The sequence below is a fragment of the Alternaria metachromatica genome (genome assembly GCF_023757995.1).
Source record: "Alternaria metachromatica strain BMP 0045 chromosome Unknown scaffold_20, whole genome shotgun sequence".
In the NCBI taxonomy this organism is placed as follows: domain Eukaryota; kingdom Fungi; phylum Ascomycota; class Dothideomycetes; order Pleosporales; family Pleosporaceae; genus Alternaria; species Alternaria metachromatica.
In genome coordinates this window covers 247919-274018 of record NW_026055511.1, presented here as the reverse complement: position 1 = coordinate 274018, position 26100 = coordinate 247919, and the positions used below count along the sequence as shown (strand labels likewise).

The 26100-nt window shown below is 53.0% G+C and overlaps 9 protein-coding genes across 9 annotated transcripts; 6 read left to right on the top strand and 3 right to left on the bottom strand.

Moving 5' to 3' along the window:
• Positions 1 to 2730: 2730 nt before the first annotated feature.
• Positions 2731 to 5820, bottom strand: J4E83_007802 (uncharacterized protein; the record flags this gene model as incomplete). The annotated part of the gene is made up of 1 exon (XM_049334701.1): positions 2731 to 5820. One exon carries the CDS (start codon positions 5818 to 5820, stop codon positions 2731 to 2733), a length of 3090 nt encoding a protein of 1029 aa, XP_049186190.1.
• Positions 5821 to 6679: 859 nt separating this feature from the next.
• J4E83_007801 (uncharacterized protein) lies at positions 6680 to 8631 on the top strand (the record flags this gene model as incomplete). The annotated part of the gene is made up of 5 exons (XM_049334700.1): positions 6680 to 6917; positions 6965 to 7295; positions 7343 to 7672; positions 7718 to 8292; positions 8360 to 8631. The coding sequence occupies 5 exons, from the start codon at positions 6680 to 6682 to the stop codon at positions 8629 to 8631; spliced, it is 1746 nt and encodes a 581-aa protein (XP_049186189.1).
• A 1190-nt stretch (positions 8632 to 9821) lies between these two features.
• On the top strand, positions 9822 to 11575 carry J4E83_007800 (uncharacterized protein; the record flags this gene model as incomplete). The annotated part of the gene is made up of 5 exons (XM_049334699.1): positions 9822 to 9974; positions 10028 to 10345; positions 10404 to 10610; positions 10670 to 11177; positions 11232 to 11575. The coding sequence occupies 5 exons, from the start codon at positions 9822 to 9824 to the stop codon at positions 11573 to 11575; spliced, it is 1530 nt and encodes a 509-aa protein (XP_049186188.1).
• Positions 11576 to 11936: 361 nt separating this feature from the next.
• Positions 11937 to 12685, bottom strand: J4E83_007799 (uncharacterized protein; the record flags this gene model as incomplete). Its single annotated transcript, XM_049334698.1, has 2 exons — positions 11937 to 12483; positions 12537 to 12685. 2 exons carry the CDS (start codon positions 12683 to 12685, stop codon positions 11937 to 11939), a joined length of 696 nt encoding a protein of 231 aa, XP_049186187.1.
• Positions 12686 to 12864: 179 nt separating this feature from the next.
• Positions 12865 to 14349, top strand: J4E83_007798 (uncharacterized protein; the record flags this gene model as incomplete). Its single annotated transcript, XM_049334697.1, has 2 exons — positions 12865 to 13501; positions 13550 to 14349. The coding sequence occupies 2 exons, from the start codon at positions 12865 to 12867 to the stop codon at positions 14347 to 14349; spliced, it is 1437 nt and encodes a 478-aa protein (XP_049186186.1).
• Positions 14350 to 15486: 1137 nt separating this feature from the next.
• J4E83_007797 (uncharacterized protein) lies at positions 15487 to 17682 on the top strand (the record flags this gene model as incomplete). The annotated part of the gene is made up of 5 exons (XM_049334696.1): positions 15487 to 15528; positions 15594 to 16107; positions 16161 to 16753; positions 16799 to 16946; positions 16994 to 17682. 5 exons carry the CDS (start codon positions 15487 to 15489, stop codon positions 17680 to 17682), a joined length of 1986 nt encoding a protein of 661 aa, XP_049186185.1.
• Positions 17683 to 20488: 2806 nt separating this feature from the next.
• CYP51B (Sterol 14-alpha demethylase) lies at positions 20489 to 22170 on the top strand (the record flags this gene model as incomplete). Its single annotated transcript, XM_049334695.1, has 3 exons — positions 20489 to 20734; positions 20784 to 20981; positions 21031 to 22170. The coding sequence occupies 3 exons, from the start codon at positions 20489 to 20491 to the stop codon at positions 22168 to 22170; spliced, it is 1584 nt and encodes a 527-aa protein (XP_049186184.1).
• Positions 22171 to 23066: 896 nt separating this feature from the next.
• J4E83_007795 (uncharacterized protein) lies at positions 23067 to 23972 on the top strand (the record flags this gene model as incomplete). The annotated part of the gene is made up of 1 exon (XM_049334694.1): positions 23067 to 23972. One exon carries the CDS (start codon positions 23067 to 23069, stop codon positions 23970 to 23972), a length of 906 nt encoding a protein of 301 aa, XP_049186183.1.
• A 385-nt stretch (positions 23973 to 24357) lies between these two features.
• Positions 24358 to 25138, bottom strand: J4E83_007794 (uncharacterized protein; the record flags this gene model as incomplete). Its single annotated transcript, XM_049334693.1, has 2 exons — positions 24358 to 24546; positions 24602 to 25138. 2 exons carry the CDS (start codon positions 25136 to 25138, stop codon positions 24358 to 24360), a joined length of 726 nt encoding a protein of 241 aa, XP_049186182.1.
• Between the last annotated feature and the right edge of the window lie 962 nt (positions 25139 to 26100).

Sequence of the window (26100 nt, the reverse complement as noted above, 5' to 3'; positions counted from 1 at the left end):
TCAATCGCCTCAAGTAGGTGGAAGATGGAGCTGGGAGCCATGTATTCGCAGTCCCTCCCATCGATCAAGCGATAGTTGCTCGTTCGAGTTAATTACTAAGTTTGAAACGAGAACATTCCAAACCACAAGCAACTCGTTGATCGTGGTACAATACCAGACACGTCCGGAGCATCCACAGCACGCTGCTGCTGGGCAAAACCCGTTTGTAACGCTCCGCATTGGCAAAGAACTCGTCAAAGGCACTGTCGTCATAATCGAGCCGACCAAGACCCCGCTCTTGTCGAGTTGCGGAGACGACTGCAGGGCGGTGGAATCGGTCCGCAATCCTTCGAGCTGCATCTGCCAAAGACTACAGCCCTGCGAACAGGTCCTACGAAAGTTGTATAGTCTAACGCAGCAGACTCGCTTCTTGTCCGCTCATGTCACTCGTGAGCACATTCTATGCTCTCTCGAAAGAGGCGACATTTGTTGGCAAGTCGCATATCCACCTTAAATCTTCATTGTTTTGCAGATATACGTCTAGGGCTCGGGAGATACCCCACACTCTGCCATCGAGTTCTGCATACGTTCGGACAATATGTGCAGGATGAAGGTCGCAAGCTGCACCGAACAAACGCGCGACCGAAACTATATTGAACTTCGCTTCCTCGTTAAGGGGCAATCAAGAGTAACAAGCAGTGGTGGATGATATTGCAGAGCGGTCAATACATCCTTGGGCCACCCGTGGCTGGCAGCATCTGACGAATGAGGTGCAGGTACGCGGTTAGAGCTTACCCGAACAGGTCTAGGGAGTTTTGCGCCGACCGCATCTCTGTTTACAGCACCCATGGACCACTACTGCTTGCCCCATCTCTAATTTCGCTCCCCCGGTTTCCAGATTGCTGACCGACGGGATGAAGTCTTCGCTGTTCTTGCAACTCTGTCGTTATTCTCATGGTGCCCCACTCTAACATGACTCATTGACACATGCCTTCTGTCCCAAGGTTGATTTCAAGGCACATCTCGTACATCAAGCTGGCCCGTACAGTATGTTCAACAACCCTCTTGTCTTACTGGTAGTCCCCACCAGAAGGATTACCGGTGAGCCTCTACATCAAGACCTGGAATGTAATATCAAGAAGGTAGCCTAATGATACATGCGCTATTGGTACAAACCCACCCGACAAAGCGCTATTGGTACAAACCCACCCGACAAAGCGTTATTGGCACCTCAGCCCAACGGCAAGGCTACAACTGCTCGGTCATCCCGCGTCCGCTTTGATGCATGCAGTTACTGTGTAGAACGGACTCCCACCTCACCTGAAAATTGCGTAATACTATATACAGGTACACGGATAGCATTCACCAATAGCATGCGATGGAGCGTGCTGACGAGTGAGCCTCAGAGTAATTGGTGTTTCTTGCCGCTGTGAGTCTCAATTTTATAGTTACAACACACGAACTGAACGTTCAAAGCTCCATTATAAGTGGCGGGCCGAGAAAATGCAAAATGACAAGAGTCAAAACTGGTTAGCTTTGCGCAGCTACTCACCGAACATCATGAGCGACCCTCTTCGGTGATTTCGAAACTTCAGCCGCGCCCTTTTGCACATGAACCCTTCATATTAGCGTCATCATTTTAATGAAAGACTCCACTGCTTCGAGGCCACCACTTCTCATCGGCATGGCTTGAGTATGCTGGTGCGGTGGATCATTCAACGCGCTCCTTCCTCAAGCATTACGTCTTGCGGCTGAGAGACGGATCCCTTAAAATCACGTAACTATAGAGATGCTGACTATGAAACAGCCTAACAGATGGAAATGAAGTTCCTGTACTATACTTCTACGTCCATACGCTACTTCCCAGCAACAGGCACGTCTCCAGCCGGCCCATCATCCTATACAAGACACCCGTCTTGACCACATGTAACAACTGCAAGTCGCGACCACTCCAACGCAAAAGGTCTCGTCAATACTGTCTCTACAGCTCTTGAAACTATCTCAAGAAGGCATCGCCTCAATAAAGATCACCTCGCCAGACTCCCCAATCCTACTGCGACTCCATCACTGGAAGCATGTCTCAAGACCAACAACCCAGCCCCAACCAGTCCACCCCGAAAAGCGAATCCGTCGTACCTGGCGACAATTCTCCAGAAGCCGGGCCCAATTCCTGGTCCGACATCAAAGACCCGAACGAAAGACGCAAGATACAGAACAAACTCGCCCAAAGAAGATTTCGTTCGTAGCACCAACTGCAATAGCTATTTTGTTTTCTACGCTAACGTGAACCAGGCGACAAAGTAAAAGAGCTGAAAGAGGAGGCAGAGCGAGACGTTGAGAATCAGCGACAAGCTGGAAGCGCATATGCATCGCCTGAACCAGAGAAGACTGATGAAAGACAGGCGCTATCGGGTCTGCCGTGGGGTGGCATCTCTATGAGACATATTGTTGAGATGGGGAAGAGTAAGGAACAGAATTCACAGCGCAACTCTCGTGAGAGTTCGACACAGGATGGCGCGTCTTATACTGGCTGAGGGAGCCTTTGACCATTGTATGGGACAAGATATCGTATTCATGTGTGGTGCTGGTAACTACTGATGCCTACTTATTAAAATCCTGTGCTTTGCTGTCATGTGTTCGTCCTGCTCGTGAAAAGGCTTCTCTACTATCATACATTTTCATGTCTTGCATGGTACATCCCCCATTAACGTTGACCTCTTTCATAAGATTGCATGGTGAACTCCACAATAATCAAGCAATAGTAGCGACCCTCTCTCTATCCTTCGCCATCTGCTTGGCGGCGCGCTGAAGCTCTTTCCGGAGTTTTCCCTTTGTGCTCTCCATACCCTGGAAGACATCCTCGTAGTCGGTGTCGTGTCGCTTGATCAGGGTGCTCAGTACATGCTCGCCATCCTGCGCGTACATCTCAGCGATGTCGTCTACACTAGTCTCGTTGCCGACAATGTGTTGCATAACCCGCTTGGAAGTCCTTATCATCAGTTCATGAAGATCGCGCTGGTGTGGCTGCAGACTCGCTTCCCAGTCCATCTCTTCTGCTTGCGAAGTTGGTAGAGGTGGGTCCGTCAATGGCTCGCGTACAGCAGAGGTTGAGCTATGGCTACTAGAAGAGCCTAAGTGTGGTGGGGAGGATTGGAGGTGTAGTGGCGAAGCGTCAAAGAAGTCATTGTCGGCTTCCTGATTGACTTCACCGCCACCGATGAGAGTATCGTCATCGTGATATGCCTGCTCGATAGGCCCGTCATCGTTCAATTGCCGGATCCTTTCGTTGAGTTGTTGCGGTTGGTCCACGATCTGCTGAGTCTCTTCGAGCAAGTTCCTTGTTTCAATGGCTTCTTGGTCGGCCTGAACAGTTGGCTGAGTAGTATCGATGAACCGCGAGTTGAAAAGCGAGGTGGGTACAGTCGTTTCGTTTCCTACCTTATCTTCAGGTACCTTTCGGGTCGTTGTCTTCTCTTTGGATAGCGCTGTGGGCTTTGGATACGTGCCAGCCCGCTCGTTATGTCTCTTTGTGTCGTCTTTTTGTTGCACTCCTCTTTGATCTCTCGACTCTTGTGTCTGATGATCTGTTGTGCCCGTATAAGGGCTCGCAACCTTGGGATTTGGGTGCGCCTTGTTCGTATCTCCTTCTGTAAGGGTCGCCTCTTTCCCACCCGAAGGCGTCTCTTGTAGGAATGGTCGACTCGCTGCAATTGAAGGTAAGGCTTCAGTTGCGCTAGAACCGGCGACTGGCAAAGGCCGCTGGTTTGAAACGTCAATCGCAGGGGCTGTGTCCTCGTTCAATGAACCTTCTCCAGTCAGTCGGCGTATGAACGATGTGGCCTTCTTCCCAACAGATCTTCGTCCAAAGGGGTCGCTTTTCGCGGTCTGCCAATCTCCTGTCTTCTTCTCCGAGGCTATATCCTCACAATCAGCGTGACCAGAGATCGCAGTGGATTCTGCATTTGGTGACGCGGGGGTAGGTTTGCTGTTGCTGGAGAGCATTGCGGTCTCGACAGCAATCGCATGATGCCACTCATCATTTTCTTCGGCCTCATCAGCCACAGGCGGTGACGATGCCATGTAGTGCAAAGCATCATCTCCAGAACATCTCCGTGCTTCCACAGGGGTTTGGGGCCGCACTGATACTCCCGCAGACTTTTTACTCGGTTTGGTAGGAGTTGATGGTGTTTGAGCGACTCTTGCAGGTAATGTTGGCTTCTTGAACGGGCTCTCGGAGATCTTGGCAGGTCTTTGGAGACCCAGAAGTCCTCCGATCAAGGTGTGTCGTGACGAAGGGACGGATGATGGAGGTTTTGATGGTTTCGCCAGCGGAAGAGCTTTCGCCTGTTGTTTTGCGCCGGTCACAGTCGACCTCGGACCTTTGTTCGGCTCTTTACGGGATCTCTTTCTCGGGTTATCATCGGTCATTGGATCTGGCGTTGCTTTGCGTTTGGGGTTTGTCCTTGTTTTCGGCCTCGTCTGACTTGGTATAAAATCTTCGTCGTCGTCTGCTCCATTCTTGTTATGCAATGTGCGTGCCTTAGTCTTAGTCTTGACTGGCTCCTTGTCGGAGGCAGCCTTTGAGCTTCGTAAATTTCTTCGGGGAGATGAAGCAACACCCGATGTGTCCGAAGAAGTATTGCGGACATTTCTCTTGCTTTCTATAAGCACATCGAGAGCTTCGTCTTCCGAGTTGAGCTTTTTGAAGATATTTTGTTTGGTGGCCTGAGATACACGAGGTAGCTTTCCCTTGCCGTACGTGCGTTTCGATGTCGACGATGGATGCTGTGACGGGGGTTGCAGGGCTGTCGCACCGCTACTGTCTGCGGTAAGTTTCTTACAGGTGACGCGCTCTTTCCGAAGCGTCTGGGAGCCACTTCGAAGCGATCTTCTTGCATTTGACTGTCGGATCGAAGGCGAGCTCGCATCGACAGACAAGTTTCGAGACACTCTCAAACGAGGCTCACGTTCTTTCTGATGGGCTTTGATGCAACTCTCCCACTCTAATGCGTCTCCCGAATGCTTGAACATTAGCGATAGATCAGTCGCAATGCGTTGCGTGGAATTAAGACGGTAGCTCCAGGGCTCAGACGTGAGTGTCATGACGAGATCCCATGGTTCGTGCTCTGTACGTTGAGCCTGTGAGTTGTGTAGTTTCGACGGTTCTGATCGCGTGTTCAGAATGTGCTCGACTGGTATGTCTACAAACTGGCAGTCTTTCAGGTGCTCATCGGGCGCAATGATGGTCAGCACTCCAGCCTCAATGAGCGCGATAGGAAACGTAGCGCTTGACTCCCGCCATTTAAACCCATCTGTGGCGAATAGTGAGACTAGGTACATGACAGAGGGCTCGCTGGTTGGTCTCGCAAGTGCCAGGTCGCTCAGAATGTCGAGAAAGCCCTGGAACTTCTGCATCCATTCGGCATCGGCCTCGAGCGGAAAATTCGGCGCGCTGTGTCCGACTTTTCCCGTAGACCAGAACCTGCTGTACTCGATCCCTTGTTCCAGTGCCTGCCGTATGATGATACCAGCAATAATTTTGATCTGCTCCTGTTCAGTTTCGCTCAGAATGATGGCTCCCAGATTGCGTAGACGCTTAGTCGATGCCCCGATGTGTGTGGCCACCGCCGGCATTTCCAGCATGCCTGCGAGCGCGATGCCGATCCATCGCCGCCGGATTATAGAAAGACCAGGGTCGCAGAAACTACTCAGATAGTCCTGCGCGACTGAAGAAAGACTTGAGCTGCTGAAGTCGCGTGCAGAGACGAGCTTGTAGAGACGTAAGTTGGACGCGTCGTTGTCGGGCAGCTTGAGAGCAGCTTCAAACGACATTGAGGTCATTGCGATAAAGGAAAGTAGAAGAGAATGGAATTAGCATTTTTCGCCCTACACGAGCAGGATAGCGGAGTGTCGTTGAAGATTTGGACGCGGGCAATGCACCTAAGGAAGTGAGAGCGCGGTACTGCTAGGATGGAAGTCGCGTCCCATCGGCGTTTGACGTCACAGCTGCAGGCGCGCGCGAGTTTCGCGTGGCGGGCTTGAAACCACGAACACCAACCAACAGTCGTTACCTGCACTTTACCTTCAAAAGAAAGCGCTGCGACTAAAGGAAATCGCTGAGGACGACTAAAGGGGGTACAAGTAGATAGGGGGGCTCCCAGCTTTCGCGGCCGCTCGTCACGGCTTTCAGTGGCTGTGGGCCGCATCGATGCCTGCATGCATGCGTTTGTACATCCCAAGATTACTATACTCACCCAGAGCCGGTTCCCGTGCTTTCCGGTTGCGCATGCAGTTGCGAGATGGAAAGCGATGCAGAGGTTATTGAAGGTGCTGTATTCAAGGTGAGAAAATTCGGAAGAGCGGCTTCTCCTCCACGCGTTACCCCAAGCGAACGCGCTTTGGACAGGCAAGGACCGCAGCATAGGGACAGGGCGTCCTGCTTGTCAAAGGCATGCGGACCTTCTGCAGTCTGGCGCATCGCAATGCAGCAGCTCTCGAGTCTGCGGTTCTTACCCCGCTGCAGCCTAGAAGCATGCGTTCTATTGGGACGGATGCAGCCTTCTACAGCTGACCTCAATCCGTGCGAGCCCTGTGTCTGCTGCAGGGGCTTCATCCTTCGCACATGTGCTTACGCCGCAAACGTGGCTGGTAATTTATAGTAAGACGGGAAACGGACAAGTATCTCGACCTCGACAACATCATGGTCGACAATGACAGTAGCCGGGTTACGGACGATATCACACCCTCCGCTGTGCCAATCGTACCGAACATCAGCTCGAATCGGTTACACGTCATTATCGCTGGACTATGGCTGTGTCTTTTCTTATCTGCCTTGGACACTACCATCGTCACGACCGCGCTCATCAAAATTTCGAGTGATTATGGCGCTCTGGAGCAGGCGGCATGGCTAATTACCGCGTATCTACTTACGTATAACTGTAAGACTCATTCGCTCGGGAGTCTGGTCACTAGACTAACGGTGCAGCGTTCTTGATGATCACAGCAAAGCTGAGCGACATTTGGGGCCTCAAGAGTCTCCTCTTACTTTGCGCGTCAATCTTCCTGGTATTCTCCATGGCTTGTGGCGGAGCGCAGACGATGACTCAACTAATCGTGTTCCGCGCCTTCCAAGGCATTGGAGGATCTGGCCTCTACAGCTTGACATTCGTCGCCATCATGAAGATGATTGTACCTGAGAAGATTGGCTTCTACTCTGGTATTGTCAGCTCGGTATTCGCTCTGGCAAACCTGCTAGGGCCTCTACTCGGTGGAATCATCGCTGATCGGACAACTTGGAGATGGATATTCTTCATGAAGTATGCAAGGTGCCGGTTATTGAGATGTGCGAGCTGACTAGCATTAGTGGCCCCGTAATCGGTGTCGCAATGGCAATGTTATTCTTCTCGATGCCTGCAATCGACGACGGTAGAACGAATCTGCAACGCATACGCCATTTGGACATCTATGGTGGCATCTTGTCTGTCTGCTGGCCTATACCTCTCATCTACGCCCTTCAGGAAGCCGGTGTGTCGCATGCCTGGGGCAGTGGTGTTATCATCGGACCACTTGTAGCTGGAATCGCTCTCCTGGTACTCTTTGGGTTGTATGAGTATTGGATATCGTCCAGATCGCAGACAGCCCCCATCTTTCCTGTACAATTTCTCCGGAATGCACCCATGGCGTGGACTTTATTGTAAGTCTGGAACACTGCAGTCGGACTCCGCTAACAGCGGGACAGGAGTCAGTTTCTCTTAGGATTCGCCTTTTACGTTGTCTTCGTCCAGCTGCCACAACGCTTTCAGGGAGTGAACTTTACAAGCGCGGAGCGTGCCGGTATCCTTCTGCTTCCTGCTACCGTTGTGACTCCGATTGGTGCTATGGCGTCTGGATTAGCAGTGAAGAAGGCACCAGTTGAGATTGTCTTGATTGGCTCGACCGCGATCGTATGCGTTGGTATTGGACTTCTTAGTAGTTTGCCGACCTACTCTCATCTGTGGCCTGGACTGTACGGTTACGAAATTATTACTGGTCTTGCTTTGGGTCTTGCAAGTCCGCCATATTTCGTGCTTGTCGCTACCTCAATTCCAGAAAAGGACATCGCTGTCGGTACCGGAGCGCTCAACATGGTGCGGACGCTTGGCGGATGTGTCGCCGTCGCCATCTGCTCTGCAATCCATCGCGAGCACTTGAACACAGGGTTGTCCAGTTTTTTGAGTCGCGAGGAAGTCAGGGAAATGCAAAGTTCGACATCGTTGATTGCGCACTTACCGGATGCGGCGAGGGATCGTGTTGGTGTTGTCCTTGGTAACAGCTGTAAGTTTCAATTCTCTGGAAATATAGCCATACGAGACATACATGCTGATTAGCACCACCATGCCAGACAATAGGCAGTTCCAAGTCATGCTGGCGTTCACAGGACTCAATGTCATCGTCGCTGTCATTTTAGCCATCGTCAGAAAGCGATCCGGGCTATTCGGCCTCATACCTGAAAGGAAAGAAGGGAACGAGTATGTGGAGGCTAAAATCGACCAGAGCGGGCCTGCATCGAGTGGAGCGCTGGCTCAAGATACTTGTGAGAAACAGGCTTCTGAAATCGCGGCTCCACACAGACCGAATGATAACGCGGGCGCGTGCCTTGGAAAACGATCATGAACAATTTACGGTATATCCACATTTTCGGTCACGAGACGCTGTGTGGATACTATCATGGTGGCTCCATGCTGAAGCATTTAGCGATTTCGGCACTACCGCAGTAGGGAAGTCCGGCAGGAAGCACCGAATGGACAGGTATTGAGCCTTGCTTCAGCGCATCAATCCGCGCCTCTCCTTCATGGGATCTAATGACACTCTCCCACCAGAAGGATTAAAAAGCTGTACATTTTTCGACTTACGGTGTCGAGACGTGCTTAATTCCGCACGATTATATCCGTATTGCTAGCAGATAAGCACTTGATGATGTCTAAGCAAGCAACGTCACAAGCGCATGCTTATGTGGAAGCTTAGCCGTCCCCCGCATCTTTGACCCCCGCACACGTTGCAACGCCCTTCACGCTTGAATGCTCGGCATGCGACGCCTCAATCCTCGGCATCAATAATACTGCGCCGTTGAGATCTGAAACAACGTGCACATCGTCTCGTCCAAAGGATGAGGCGGCATCAAATACATTCTGTCCACGCTGTATCGTGTCTTCTAGACGGCCACTAGCGGGGGATGTGAATAGTGGGTCACATGCGACACGAGCCTCTTCGTCACAACCACAGCGCATTACCGCTACGAGCATGAACAGATTTAAAAATACGAAGAAATGCTTAGAACACGGAACAAAGCTTCGGCAGCATCATACAAACAGTCAGGTTTTCAGACAAACGGCACTTCGCTCCTACTTCTGAACCCCGACTCTCCGCGGGAGAAGTTTCTCTGGTGGTGAAGCCAGGGATCGGCAAGCGCTAGGGAGTGGATGGTGGGGATTGGGTCCTGGAGTAAAGCACACCAGTCCCTGCCGTCATCGGAACAAGATCATCATGAGTGCACTAGATGATAGGCGGCTCAATAGCCTCGGGCTGATGATACCCCAGCCGCTTTCTCCAGTGGTTCGACAGTCGGTGACGTTCTTAAGGGACAGCGTCTCGCTCGCTGATCGAGGGGTAATTCCGGACAAGCAAGTTCCCAGTTCCATGGTTGAGATTACTGACTTGTGATTCTTTCGGACCGCGATTTGTTGCTTGACGTTCCTGCGCGAACCATTTCCTGTGCTCTGGGCACTGGAATTCATTAAGAGGCTTGTTTGAGGCTTGACATCTTGCCCAGCTACTAGCTCACATCCTGTCTCTACGTCGACAACATGGCCTCTGGAGTAGAGCGGCCAATCGATAGGTCGAGCGAGGAAGAGAAGACTATCGGCGAGGAGCATGTTGAGACGGCAAAACATGTCCATACGATCGAGAACCTACCTGATCCCGACGCTGGACTCAGCGAAGAGGAACGCGCTGCGCATGTAAGTCACATCTCAGCTCCTTGCCATATACATACTAACATCCCACCCCACAGGACAAAGCCCTCCTCCGCAAACTCGACTTCCGACTGATTCCATGGCTCTCTTTCCTCTACTTGATCTCCTTCCTAGACCGCACGAACATCGGAAACGCCAAAGTCGATGGCTTGCAAGAAGATCTCAACATGACTGACGGCCAGTACAATGCCAGTCTAACCATCTTCTTCGTCAGCTACTCCGTCTTTGAGCCGCTGACCAATGTGCTGTTGAAGAAGTTACGTCCGAGTATCTTCTTACCACTTATCATGATCTGGTGGGGGATTTGTATGACGTGTATGGGGTTGGTGCATAATTATGCTGGTCTCATGACAGCAGTGAGTCTTTTTCGATTGGTGATCCGGTATCAAGGGTTATTTAGCTGACGATGCGTAGCGGTGGTGGCTGGGATGTGCTGAGGCTGGACTGTTTCCTGGAGTAAACTACTACCTGAGTTGCTGGTACAAACGCTCCGAGTTCGGCATCCGAGCTGCAATCTTCTTTTCGGCTGCCGCTCTAGCTGGTAGTTTCGGTGGCCTACTCGCCGCTGGAATTGCGCAGATGGGAGGCGTAGGCGGAAAGCCAGGCTGGGCGTGGATCTTCGTAAGTGCAACTTGAACGCTTCCTCTTACCTGTGACCATGTTGCTGACAATAACCTCAGATCCTTGAAGGTCTCGCCACCATCTTCGTAGGAGTAGCAAGTTACTGGATGGTCCACGACTTCCCCGCCGAAGCCACATTTCTCTCTCCTGACGACCGAGCGCGCGTTCTCCGCCGTCTACGCGCCGATAAACAGGCCTCAGCTGCGCACGAGGAGTTCCAGACCAAGTACTTTTGGCAATCTATCAAGGACTGGAAGACGCTCATGTTCAGCATCATCTACATGGGCGCAGACGGTTCGCTCTATGCCTTCAGTCTCTTCCTACCCACCATCATAGCTGGGTTGGGCTATAAGTCTACGACAGCGAACCTGCTTTCCGTGCCACCGTATGCAGTTGCAGCTGTGGTGACGGTGGTAGTGGGTTATATTGCTGATCGCACGCAACAAAGGGGTTACTGCAACATGGGAGTCTCGCTGTTTGGTATTGTGGGCTTTGCCATGTTGCTCGGGTCTGCCAGTCCGAACGTTCAGTACGCGGGCACATTTTTGGGAGCTGTGGGTATCTATCGTAAGTGAACTCATCTAGCAACATGGATCGCTTAGTTCTAACATGCTCCACTAGCAACAATAGCGAATACCATATCCTGGGCCGCCAACAACGTCGAGGGTGTGTACAAGCGTGGCGTCACCCTTGGCTTTGTGATAGGCTGGGGCAACATCAATGGCGTCGTTTCGTCGAACATCTACCGCAGCAGGGATAAGCCGCGCTATTTCCTGGGACATGGTGTGGTTCTGGCGTATCTGACGCTGTGGCTGCTTGGCGGGAGCATTGTGACCCGATTTCTGCTTGCGTGGGAGAACAAGAAGAGGAGGCAGGGGGCGCGGGACCACTGGATTGATGGTAAGAGCGAAAAAGAGATTGAAGAGATGGGGGACCAGCGGCCAGATTTCCTATATACTCTTTAAAATGTAGGGTTGAAGCTTAGGCAGAACAGTAGAGCGGACTCTAGGCGTGTCGCAATAGACATGGCACTGTCGAAACTTCTGAACCTCGGCTTGTTGAAGTAAGCTTCCAAACTTCCGACTCATTTTCACTTGGATAGTAAACGCGTAGCTCGATAAAGTGCAGAAATGGTATATTCGACGGCGTGGTTGCTCATGGTATCTGGGAGACAATGTTGCAGCCTCGGAAAGAATGAATAAAGTGCAAGTTCGCAAGCTTTTAGCCCTGCGTCCGTAAGTCGAATACATGCCGTAAGATTAACGCCGCCCAATGCATGTCGTTTTATAAATTGGCCTCTCTCAGGTAAAGGTCAAGTGCTCCAGCTCACGCACCAACCTTTCGAGACTTGACGCTGTTCGCGCGTTCCTTCCTCTCGTTGCGGCGCATCCTCTCCTTCCGGTCTTTCCGATTATCCGCCCTCTGGTCGTGAGCCTCACCGGTCTTGGCTTCCTTCTTCTCGTCAACCTCGACCAGCCAGTCGTTCTCGCCCGCCTTGTTCTTGCCCTTGTAACCCCACTTGGGTACCCAGTCACCCGTGGCCTCGTCGTAAGCCAGCTTGGTGTCGCGCTTCGTGTTCTTGATGCCCTTCTTCGCAGCAAACTTGTCCCACTTGGTGGGCTCCTTGGCTTCGGGAATAGGCTTCTCGCGGGGGAGGGGTGTTGTCGGCGCGGGGAGCACGAGGTGGACGCCCTCTGAGTTTGACTTGATTTCGCAGGTCGAGAGGAGCTGGTTGATGAGGGCTTGAGCGGCATCGCGGGCAGTGGCAGCGAGGGTGGCTTCGTCGGCGCCGGCGGGGACGGGGTTGGGGTCGTTTGCGAGCAGGTTGCCCAGGTCAAAAGTGAAGGGCGTGGGCTTGTTCACCGTGACGGGCCTTTGTTGAGTCAGCAACGGTGTGGTAGAGGACAAAGCAAGCATGCGACGTACAGTCGGCTGGAGACGGTCGAGTCTGCGACGGAAGGTGCGCCGTTGGACTTGACGTCCATGGCGCCTCCGTTGATTTCGTCGGCGAGCTGGGAATGCGTGGGCGAAGTGCCACCGAGCGCGACGCCGCCGTCCATTTCGGTGTCTGACATTTTGCGAGGGTCGAGTGGTTTTGGTAGAATTTCACTTTGCACGCCTGCTGCCAAAAGTTCAGAATAAATTTCGAGTCCGTGCACGAGCGGCGGACTCCCGAGGCTGCGACCATCACAGAATTCGTCTCTCGCATCGCCAATTCGCCCATTGCGGAGGGCCAGAGCCTCGACCACCCGTCATGCCGCCGTCCACGTGTCTCCGGAGCTTCTCGCAGCTGTCGCTTGATGCCGCTGCCCATGGTTGCATTGCACCGCGCGTGCTACGCCCCCAGATAGCCTGCTTTTCCACGTCGTCCGCCCGCTACGCCGTGACAGGACCCAAGAAGAAGGGCATGACCGCCGCCCCCAAGAAGGGTGTCAAGTCTCTGAACACGAAGAAGGGCAGAGGAGCATCGGGAGGTGACTCGGGCAAGCGGCCCGCCCAAGGAGAGCGAAAAGCCCAGCGGAAGCGCATCGTTCTGAGCAACGACAACGCTCTTGAAGTATCTTCGCTGCGGGACCTCACCAAGGACAATGTTCTCAGCGAACAGAATGAGGGCAAGGTCATGGGACTACCGCAAGAGACTGTAGTGGATGCGCTGCGAGCCGTCGAGGCATTCAAAACAAGCCAGGGATGGGGTCTGTTCCGCCGACCAGCCGTGTTGATGAGGAAAGAGGCGATTGAACTCGCGAGGCTGTTCAACGAGGCCGAGAGCTCCAAGAAGACGATAAGACGGATACTGTGCGGACAAAGAATGAGCGGGAAGAGCACATTGGTACTTCAGGGCCTTACCATGGGTTTTCTACGGGACTGGTTTGTGATCAACATCCCAGAAGGTATGGACTGTGGTTTCGAGGCAGAGACAAGCCACTGACAACTCTCAGCCCAAACCCTCGTCAACGCGCATACAGACTATGCGCCTCTTCCCAACTCAGAACCGCCGCAATATACTCAAGATACGTACACAGCAAATCTTCTCCAGCAAATTCTCCTGTCGAACGGAGCATTCCTTGCTGCCACAAAACTTAGCACGCAGCCTGAACTGCCTCTGCCGCTTCCTGCGGGTGCTACACTGAAGGAGCTGGCGGCGCTTGGTATGGCCAACCCCGAGGCATCATGGCCAGTCTTTGTTGCGTTATGGAATGAACTATCTCTGCCCGGCCGTCCACAAATTCTGCTTGCCCTCGATGGTCTGTCGCATATCATGCGCCATTCCGAGTACATGTCTGCAGAAGTAAAGCCAATTCACGCTCACGACCTGACTCTTGTACGCCACTTCGTCGATCACCTTTCAGGTCAAAGGAAACTACCCAACGGCGGCGTGGTGCTCGGCGCAACATCACGATCAAACGCGCCTACGTCACCAGCCATGGACCACTGCATCGAAGCAGCCGAAGCCCGTCAGAAGTCTGCAGACAAACTGCCAGAATGGAACCCCTACAAGAGCGTAGACTTGCGCGTCATGGAGGCTCTCAAGGATCTCCACAGCGACTCCAAGGAGCTTGACATTATCAATGTCGGCGGGCTGACCAAGGAAGAGGCCCGGTCGATCATGGAGTACTATGCCGAAAGCGGGATGCTACGACACCAAGTCAATGAGGGCTTCGTGGCGGAGAAGTGGAGCCTGGCGGGTATGGGCAACATTGGCGAGCTAGAGAAGGCAAGTGTACGGATGCGGTTGTAGTTGTATTATACTGTGACACGAATTGTAAATCAAGCATGTCAATACCAAGTATCGTTTGCTATTGCTAGTTGCAACGGCATATTCAGACCAACGGCCTTTCCCATGGCCCCTATCCATATGGTCAGGTACTTATCTGCTGTTATGACGCTCTCGACACTGGCCTCCATCACATCAGCCGTCTGACATGGATGGATGAAGAACACGGGTCTATTGGTGAGTGGGTGCTCCTGCGATGGTTAGTTGAATTTAATACATGAGATCACATTTCTCACAGTAACGGTAATGCCTCCAATGACACCAACATGCTCTGTCTGCGCTTTGAACTGTGGCGGGACCAAGTGCTCGTACAACGTAGTCATTGTCGGCGGATACCGGTGCTCAGGGTCACAAATGCTGATGTACAAGACGGGCACGCGATAGACATCCGATAGGACGATATCGTAGTTTACAACTGGCTGGGGTGCTACGATGTCGTGGAGAACTTCCTACCTCAATTGAGCTCGTATCGGCAGATCAGGGCCCTGGCGTCACCCACCTCGTCGTCGTCTACTACTTCCTCCTCTTCAATAGCGTCCCGATCATGCACCACAGGTCGATCTGCGCAGAGCGGCAGATGGGTGGTAATGTTGAGATATACGGACCCATTTCGGTGCCTCTTCTCCACGGAAAGCCACTCGTGCTGCGCGCTACCTCTCAGCTGGAAGCATCGCTGCAGCGCATCGCAGGCCTGCTCAAACTCAATTGCATCGAGCTGAGGAAAACCTGAAAGCATGCTTGTGCGTGGTTTTGTTCGGGCTGAGTAATGCAAATGAGGAAGCTGTCATGGGTGGCAGTTGACGGTGCGTCACTCCGGGCCACTTAACAGGGCGGCAGGCTCGCCACGCGCAAATCGGCAGGGGTGCGACGCGACTTCCCCGGCTCCAGGGCTTGGCTGCCTGCAACATCGTCCAAGGCTCGAGGGCCTGCGGACGTTCAATCTCAGTCCAGCTTAGCGGCCCAGACTCGCCCGCCCTTACTATTCGTTTCCATCGTTCGCAACACTATGCTGCCTATCTAGACAGCCATACCCGCCCCAGCATTGACCCCGTCTCCGTCGCCGTCTCCGTCTCGACTCCACTACTCGCTCTTGTTGTCAAGATGCCGGCCCAGACTGAGAAAAGCCAGCTCAAGCGAAACCGCGTAGGTAGCCGTTGTACCGCCAAGTATGTGACTGGGAGCGGGCGCTGACGCTTCAATTGCTGTAGTACTCGCAGGGCGAAGAGGCCGAACCAAAGCGCACTCGCCACTCGCGCCTGTCGCCGCCTCCCAACGGCCGTCTTAAGCAGGGACCGTTGCCTTCGCCCGTAACCCACAAGGAATCCACCGGAGATGCTTCGGAAGGCTACAAAGAAGGCACACAGAGCCCCCCGCCTAGCAAGCCAAGCCAGGCACGCGGCGGTCTCTCGTCGCCCCCATCCGACACCCAGCCCTTCTCCCAGTTCGTCTACCCGCCCGACAGCCGGACGTACGCCGTAGAAGATGAAGAGGAAGAAGAGGTCTGGGGCTACCTGGTGCCTATGGATGGCCGGGACAAAGACGTGCTAGTACTGCGCCGCCGACAAGCATGTCCTGTTCCTCAGGCACTCGTTGGCCAGACCGAAGGAACCGAGCGGGTACCAAAAGAAGAGTACAAACAGCAGGAGGACAAGTACGAGAAGGAGAAGCAGGAGCGCGGTGTGCCGGCAGGTGGCTACCTCATCGGTCGTCACAGAGAGTGCGGTAAGTCGCGGGAACAGTCCCTGCAAAAGAGCGCTTGTCTGACCATGTCACAGATCGAGTCCTCAGTTCACCCACCGTCTCAAACCGTCACTGTCTGCTGTTCACAGAGAAGAAGGGCGGCGATGTTGTCGCTGTACTCGAAGACTTGTCTGGAAACGGAACATTTGTCAACGACATCTTCGTTGGGCGGAACAAGCGACGCGAATTGCGCGAAGGTGACGAGATTGCTATCTTGGACCAAGCCCGCTATGTCTTCAGATACCCGTTGAAGCGCAACACCCACCGATTCCGACAACAATACACCATGCAGGAACAGTTAGGCAAGGGACATTTTGCTTCAGTATACCTTTGCGCAGAGAAAGCGACTGGCGTACGGTACGCAGTGAAGAAGTTCGAGAAGCGTTCCGGTCCTGGCGAGAAGTCCAAGGTCGAGGGTCTGCAGCAAGAGATTGCCGTGTTGATGAGTGTTAGCCATCCGGCGCTGCTGTGTCTCAAGGACACCTTTGATGAAGATGATGGTGTTTACCTAGTGCTCGAGCTCGCGACTGAGGGCGAGCTGTTCAACTGGATCGTCATGAAACAGAAGTTGACCGAGACGGAGGCACGCAAGGTGTTCGTACAATTATTCCAGTCGGTTAAGTACCTGGTAAGTCCTCAGATACCCTTCTGGTTCAACACTAACACATATCAGCATGAGCGCAACATTGTACACAGAGATATCAAGCCCGAGAACATCTTGCTCACAGATAAGGATCTGTCGATCAAGTTGGCTGATTTCGGTCTTGCCAAAATCATCGGCGAAGAATCTTTCACAACCACACTGTGTGGAACTCCATCATGTATGTTGTTCTATTGCAAAGTACAACAGTATGCTAATCTTTTTCAGACGTTGCGCCCGAAATTCTGGAAAATTCCAACCACCGCCGCTACACCAGAGCTGTCGACGTTTGGTCATTGGGCGTCGTCCTGTACATCTGCCTGTGTGGGTTCCCTCCATTCTCAGACGAGCTGTACAGTGAGGACAACCCATACACACTCTCACAACAGATCAAAATGGGCCGCTTCGACTATCCGTCGCCGTACTGGGATTCCGTTGGCGACCCTGCGCTGGATCTCATCGACAAGATGCTCACAGTCGATGTTGAGAAACGGATATCGATTGATGAATGCCTGCAGCACCCGTGGACTACGCAAGACAGGATAAGCGTCACCGACAGTACAGACGGTCTTACGGGGGCCATATCCAAGCTCGATTTCTCTAAGCGCAAGATACAACGGGAGCGCACTATGCTTAGTAGCATTAACGATGTCAAGGTCACCCGTGTCATTAACGCCGCTGAAGGCCAAGAGCCCGTCAAGGTTTACGCAAAGAATGGAGTCGAGAACGGTACGAAGATGAACGGCAAGACCCATGGTGCTGCAGAGGTAAGGCCTGCCGATGAGCGAAATCCCAACGAGTTTGTCGAGATGGGTGGTAAAGGCGATCAGACTTTGTACTCGGAAGAGGAGGACGGGTCCCGCTACGCAACTGACCAAAGCCTTGCATCCGCACAGAGCAAAGGTCAGGTGAACTGAGATGGAGTGGTGTTTCTTTCGAGCGGAGCGTCTGGCGTATTCTGAGGGTTAACGGGTTATGGAGTTCTAAGGCAGCACAGGCAGAAGTGTAAAATAGTGGGCTAGGGATCAGTACACGTACTGCGGCCTAGTCATTTTACGGAGCATAGCGTAGTAAAGATGTCATTTTGCACCATGACCCCACCTGTATATCAATGCTGCCACAATGCTCAGAGTGCCCACAATAAGTCCAGCCACAAGGCTGTGAAGTAGGATAATGAGAGATCGACTGCCCACAGTGGTACCTATGCAGAAAGCCCAGAATTGGCCAACGCAAACTCCAGAAAGCCAGTAGAAGAAAATGCCCCCATCGTACATCGATCCGATCGAGCAAACTAGACTTGTACCCAACATAGCCAAGAACCACCATTTATCCTTCTTGAACCAAGTTTTGAGGCCTTCCCGAATACTATGAGTCTTCAGCGTGGAGTCGGGATATGCGTGGAAGACTGTGCCGCCCTGTATCTCTTTGTCAACCCTTTCTTTCAGTTGTTTTTCTCTAAGCACTGAAGGATCAGTGTCCTCGATATCGAGCTCAATCCTCATAGCTGCTGCCAACTTGAGGACTGCGCGATATTCTCCAGAGACTTCCTCGAAATGGCCATTGTTGGACGCAATAGTGAAATGTGTATAGATCCACATTATATAGATCCCAACCGTCCATGCGAGTAGCAGTACCATGCTTATAATGAGCTGCAAAAGTGAGAATCCCCATTTATAGTCCTTGAACAAACGCTTAGCATAACATGACAATATCTCAAAAGCCCAGTGACGACCTACCTCCGTGTTCTGGCACTTGCCGTAGAGCTCCATGTACGTGCAATCGAACGTTTTGTTCTCCCTCACCCAAGTTATGTCTAATAGTTCAGGAGAGTCTTGGCCCCCGAGCCACTTCGCTTCGCTTTTGTACGCAGTGATATTGAGAACAGGTGGTTCTATGAGCGTGTCCATAAACTGCGACGATTCGTTTCGGGTTCCGCCAAGTCCATGGATTTCGACATCTGTGGCCGCTTAGCAGGTACGCCATATAGATCACGCACGGTCTTACATTGAGAGACATGTGCCACCAAGTTGCACGTAGAGCTGCGGTGACTCGACGGCGCGAAATCTTTGCAAAAATTGTACGAGTTCAGCACGGGGTCATCTACGGGTCTCGGTCATTGATTGATCATTCTTGGACGGTAATGGAAGGGAACAATATGCTCACATTGACTTTCAATATCCCTGATCCAGTATTCGCCATTTTCGCCGACTCTCCAGCCATCGTGAATGACATAGACAACCCGCGCATACTTGTTGAAAGGGACAAGGTTATCATCGCCATCTTGGACACGAGATACAACGTTGGAGTCGTAACCACTCATAGCGCTCATGAGTGTAGGGAATGCCAGGATAAATAACATAGTGACAGCCATAAATACCATGGCGGTTTTAGAACGTAATCTGCGCTGCCGAATGAAACTCTTAATAGTCCGACATGTCGATATAAGTGAAGCATCGTTCTCGATAAATATTGTCCGAAATAGCCGATATGTGACGGGTTTGTCTTCCATGCATATCGTCAGATACCTTGCGAACTCCCGCCACGATACGATCGCCAACAACAATTGACCTCCACGGCCCATGACCTATCAGTTGTCAGTATCGAATTCCGTGCCTTCCAACTCGGGCCAGCTCACAACGTCCCATACAATATCAACCGCCTTTGCTTCTGCGAATGTCAGGTGTCCTCCACCTAACGTAACTTGGAAAAAGCCAGATGATGACCACACGTTGTAAGCCCTTGGATCTAGATGAAAACTGCCGTCCGCTTGGCAAGCCTCGAGGTCAGAACGACACAGCCACGCCGTTCCGGTGGCGACTAATATCAGAGTGACGAAAAGGCTGGAATTCCAGACGGATTGAACGGAACGGTTGTATTTATCTAACAATAAAGAGAGAGTGCTGCCAGGGCGATGATGAGTTTATCTAAAGGTAAAGAGAAGGCTGAGACATCGCCACTGCTGACATGCGTCTACCAGCCGTGGACGCCACGCCTCCCTTCAACTGGCTGCGCTCATCTACGTGCATCGATTCCTCAGCCTCGGACAGCCTACCAACCTACGAGAAACGGCGCTAAGTAGAGAAAAAGCATGAACTTGTCATACAGCCCACTGCTGCCTCGCATGTTCAACCATCCATAGTTGACGATGTGTACCTGGAGTCCATACCTAGGTATGCTGCAGCTATACCGACGGCGTGTTGGAGGCAAGCCGGAATAACATCAACAACGAAACCAAAGCGCAGTAATGTTCAGACACCTGATGGAACAAGAGCCGTAACGGAATAGGCTAGGGATAAGTACATGTACTACGCAGTCAAATAATTGAGCATAGCGTAATAAGGGTGAAATTTTACACTTGGGTGCTGTCTGCTTCGGGTTGTGGATAAAGTGATGTATCCCTCAGACCAATGACGTGGCACGACGTACGATGGGAGGGTATTTGGTTTGGATGGCCTGTCAGTGGTGCCATCGTGCGTGTCTCCTTTGAACGGGTGCGCTAGGATCCGCAAGCCGGTCCCTGCCAAGCTCTCGACACCGCCCACCGCCCGCCAGCCCACCTGGGCACTCATCCACTCAGACGCCGCCCTGTACGGCTATAGTATGATTGGATAGCCTGGCCCCTGCGCGAGCCTCAACTCGTGGGAAATTTATTGAGGCGCGTCCCCGTCAACAACGCCATTCCCTCACGCCCTTGACTTCTGTTGTTGCTTCTTGTCGCGCAGTATGGGTCTCCTCGCCAATGTCGCCGGCCCCTTGGGCAACTTCACCTCCACCTCGTCGCTCCCCGTCCTCGTCGCCGCCGGCTTCGCCTCCTTTATCCTGCTCGCCGTCGTTCTCAATGTCTTGAAGCAGCTGCTGCTCAAGAAGCCCAATGAGCCGCCCCTCGTGTTCCACTGGCTGCCCGTGATCGGTAGCACCGTCACATATGGCATGGACCCGTATGCGTTCTTCTTCGCCAACCAGAAGAAGGTGTGTAGGAGATGCAATGGCAGAATTGGAAATGACTGACTGGAAGTAGTATGGCAATGTCTTCACCTTTATCCTCCTCGGCCGCAAGATGACTGTGTGCCTGGACACTACCGGCAACAACTTCATCCTCAACGGAAAGATCAAGGACGTCAACGCCGAGGAGATCTACTCCCCGCTCTGCACACCGGTCTTTGGCAAGGACGTCGTGTACGACTGCCCCAACTCGAAGCTCATGGAGCAGAAGAAGGTGCGTACGACCCAGTCTCATACTCGGTCCATAGCTAACGCGAAGATAGTTCGTCAAGTTCGGTCTCACCCAAGACGCCCTCCGCTCCTACGTTACCCTCATCACACAAGAATGCGAAGACTTCGTCAAGCGCCACAAGGCTTTCAAGGGGCAGAAGGGCACTTTCGACGTTCCCAAGGTCATGGCCGAACTCACCATCTACACCGCCTCTCGTTCGCTCCAGGGCCAGGAAATCCGCAACTCGTTCGACTCCAAGTTCGCTGAGCTATACCACGACCTCGACATGGGCTTCTCACCCATCAACTTCATGCTGTCTTGGGCCCCGCTTCCCCACAACCGCGCACGCGACAACGCACGTGAGACGATGATCAAGCTATACTCTGAGGTTGTTCGCAAGAGGAGATCGGGCGAGGTCAAGAAGGACTCTCCCGACATGATCTGGCATCTCATGGACTGCAAGTACAAGGACGGTACACCAGTTCCCGAGCACGAGATTGCCGGAATTATGATTGCGCTGCTCATGGCTGGTCAACATTCGTCCTCTTCGACCATCTCCTGGATCATACTCCGATTGGCACAAAACCCGCACCTGGTCGAGGAGCTCCTTGCTGAGCAGAAGTCGGCTCTTGGTGAGGACCTCCCACCACTAACCTACGAAGATCTCCAGAAGCTACCCCTCCATACTCAAGTCGTCAAGGAGACCCTCCGTATCCACGCCCCGATCCACTCTATCATGCGCAAGGTCAAGCAACCTCTTGTCGTCGACGGAACAAACTACGTTGTACCCACCTCCCACACCCTCATGTCCTCGCCTGGTTTCTCAGCTCAGCTCGATACCCACTTTGTCAACCCCTCCGTCTGGGACCCGCACCGCTGGGACGCCGAGCACCAACAATACGACGAGGAGCGTGATGACGCCGACCAGGAGAAGATTGACTACGGCTGGGGTGTTGTGTCCAAGGGTACAAACTCTCCCTACCTGCCCTTTGGCGCTGGAAGGCATCGGTGCATTGGCGAGCAATTTGCTTACCTCCAACTGCAAACTATTCTCGTGGCGTTTGTACGCGAGTTCAAGCTCAGGAACGTTGGTGGCAGCAAGGACATTGTCAACACCGACTACTCGAGTTTGTTCTCCAGGCCGTTGGCTCCCGGTGTTGTAGAGTGGGAGAAGAGAGAGAAGGAGTTGTAGAGGACTTCGGAATTCTTCACTGCTCTATGAAGCTTTGCGTTTTTAATGATGGGTGCATGTAGATACAGGCGGTTATCCTGCTTTCTACGAGCATGAGCGCGCATGAGGTTCTGGGTTCCGTTCCATGCCAACATAGACTTTGGGATTAGTATATTAGTTAATACTTTTGGGTATCTAGGAGGGAAAGATGTAATGAGAATCGAACATAACAGTAACATGCCTTGATATGAGTTTAGTCGTGTTGTAGAGGTAGGTTCCATGCCGGATAAGGCCGACTAGGTTCATAGTGCATAGCCGAGGACATGTCATGGCCTTCCGGTAGGTCTACCGGAACCTCTAAAACTGGAGCGCGTCATCTTTCCTAGTCACGCATCCGAATGAGGCTGTCATCTCGCACCTTTTCACATACCTCGGTCTTAATACAGATTCATCCTACGTTATGTCAAAGTGGTAGAAAAGACTTGAAAAGCCAGCATTTGCTAGATCTAGTTACCCAAAATCGGTTTCACGCTGAGCTTCAGGAGAACAGAATCAAAGACTATCCAGGACGAGGATAGATTATCAACAGAAGAGAAGAGTACATGATGGACGACATGCAAAGATTGAAAGTGGATTACCCATGGATTCAAACGCCGCTGGTGGTAGGCGCGCCGATGCGCTTGATCGCTCTAGCGGACATGGCTGTTGAAGTATCGAAAGCCGGTGAGTTGAAGAAGAGACAATCACGCCAATACGTTCTCATGTTCTTGCCGTGGGTAATCTGCTTGATCGAGCCCCTCCATCTTATTTCAAGCTTTCCAGCACGCATTAGCACTCCAACATCATCCTAACCAACCCACACAGGAGGAATCGGCTTCATAGGCGCAGGAACAGACGTATCAGATCTAGAATCCCACATGCAGCACGCAAAGAGACTCCTGAACGACGTACCCGCCACACTACCAACGAACAACAGAACACTTCCCATCGGCATCGGCTTCATAAACTGGGGCGCAGATCTCGAAACGGCCATTCCCATCATCGCGCAACACCGCCCAGCAGCAGTATGGTTCTTCGCGCCTTCATCAACAGCATCCCTCGTGCAATGGGCAGAAGCAAGTAGAACCGCCTCTCCCTCAACGAAGATCTGGGTTCAGATAGGCAGTGTAAAAGATGCTGTGGAAGTGGTCGAACAAATCGGCCCAGACGTCCTCGTCGTCCAAGGCACAGACGCGGGAGGTCATGGTCTCGTCCAAGGCGCAAGTATCATAACCCTCCTCCCTGAAGTCGGCGACGCCATCGACACCCTACATCACCGAGCCCAATGTGCCAAACCCATTCTCCTAGCCGCAGGCGGCATATCCGAATCCCGCACCTTCACCGCATCCCTCACTCTCGGCGCCTCAGGCTGCGTCTTGGGGACGCGTCTACTCGCCACCCCCGAAGCAGCCATAAGCACTGGGTACCGCACCGCCGTTCTACGCACCACCGACGGCGGACAAAGCACCGTGCGCACTAAAGTCTACGATTCCCTGCGCGGCACGAACTGGGCGGAGACGCATAATGCGCGCGGTATTATCACGCAGAGCTATGTGGACGCTGTGGAGAAGGGGATGAGTCAGGAGGAGAATACGCGGTTGTATCGCGAGGAGATGCGGAAGGGGGATGACGGGTGGAGGGAGGGTGGGGGCAGGATGACGGCGTATGCGGGGAGTGGAGTTGGGTTGGTTAGGGAGGTGAAGGGGGCTGGGGAGGTTGTGAGGGAGGTTAGAGATGGGGTCGTGGGTGTGCTGGAGGGGGTGGGGAGGAGGGCGAGGTTGTAGTGCTTTCCTTTTCCTGGGTTCGTAAGATGGAGATGCGATTCATCTGGTAGGTGGAATGTACATATACATACATGCATGTCTGGAGTTCGTTTCTCTGGTGGAACATATGAAAACACATAGTGGGTTGAGATGCGAGGGTGCGATGATGGAATCGTCGCTCGTATATTTTGACACATGGTAAGAAACAGAAGAGCATGCCACCTACTAATTGCTCGCTCGTATACTCCTGACGGCTGCCACACACATAACCCCAACACCATGCTCCATTCCCGCCTGCTCTTTCCTGTACTCCGGGTATTTTTGCACCGGATGCGTATGTGGCTCGACGTTTGATAATTTGATACTAGAGCTGTACAGTCTGCAGCCCGCGGCCGTTCGGAACACTCTACAAAGCCTTGGTCGCCCGGTACCTGCCCGTCTTGAGGTTGAAGGCACGCTGGTCCTTCAACCACCTTCTGTATCCAGCCACGCTACCAATCTTCTCGCCGTAGTAGTCCGGTGGGGGGTTCGCGAGCGAAGAGGCAGTAGGGTCGACGCGGTGGCGCTTGATGCGGTTGAAGAAGGCTGAATCTTTCTACACACACTACCGTCAGTATCCGCCATCTCATCACTCTCCAGACGTGACTTACCCGCGTGAATTCGCCCAGCACACCCCTGTAAGCCAGATTGAAGACCTGGTTGCCGAAAATAGGCCCAATGAGCCATCCCACAGCCATCATGCCCAAGGTGCTCAGTCCCATGAGCATGAAGGGATCGAAGCCGCCGAGTTGGGCGGAGAGGGTCGCGTCATAGCCATTGTTGATCATGGTGGTGAGACCAAAGTACGTCACGCCCACGGCGCCGACTCCTGAGCAGGCCTGGCCAATTCTCCGGCGCGTGCGGCGTAGGGCGAAGAAGGCGTTCCATGTGAGTTGGGGTTGTGCGCCGGGCGAGTTGTTGGCCACGGGCTGTGCGGGCGCAGTCGATGCATGGCGTACTATCAGTCTGGTGGGAAAGGTGGTGCGGGAGGCAGTGATCGGGCTGTTGCGCTGTTGTTGTGGGAGCTTGCTTGGTCGTGTGCATGTGGAGAAGGAAGTCGCGGCGGCGGTGGATGCGGGCGCCAGTATCGCGGGTGGGAAGCGGCTGGCAAAGGCCCTCGCCGGGCACAGTGCACTTCGTGTGAGCATCGTGGACGTGTCTTGGACAGCGGTGGGGCGGCGTCGTGAGGTCGCAATCGTACCGCCAACTTTCCGCTTCGATAGATGTCAGTAGCTGCAGATTGCGGGCCTTGGCGATTGCGGAGAAGCGTCCTGCACTGTCGTCGCCGGATTGAGTTTGCCCTGCGCTTTGTGTCTTGCAACAACCTGGACTGTTGCAGCTCTTGATCCGTAGGATTTTGCGAATGCGCTCAACGTTGGCGAGACGTCATTTCTTCATCTTGCTCGGAGGCTGCTGACTCATCCGTTCGGCCATCTTCTCCACACTATGGGCCACGACCATCTCTTTCGAAACTTCTACGTTGTCTAGTCTCCTGACGTCTCACGACACGATGTGCTTCATGATTCAGATCAGCACGTCTCCTCGGTTTTTGTTACGTCTCCAGCTGTGAAGAGCAAGCCACGAGTGGTATGCCCCTCTGCAAGAGCTGTGCAGAATCTGGCAATGAGAGGCGAGGGCATGTGTCCAGTGTGCCTCTTCACGAGCTCAGATCCACCTGATCGACACTTTGTCTGTCAGGCCTTGTCAAGGGCAACCCCATGGGTTGTACCTGCTACACGCACGTTCAATACTCACCCTTGTCTCCGTGCCACGCAAACAATACAGACGCACAGCGGTACCGGTCCAATGGATACGTACTTCATTCCTCAGGCTCTTCCTTCCTTTCTGGGAATCATGGTTCAGTGCCCGTACCTGCAGTTGTCACCCACCGGTGTGGCGCGATAGTCACAGGTCTGGACACGGGTAGATCGATCGTTCAGCGAGACCACCACAACCTTGGAACGCTATGATATCCCTGTACACTATGCCTCGGCGACTGGGGATGGTCTAGCTGCTTTTGGTGCCATGCTTGAGGCTTGTCAACCGCGCAAAGGCTTTCTTGTGAACTTGGCCCAGAGTCTGAATCATTGGACAACATGAATCGGAAAGA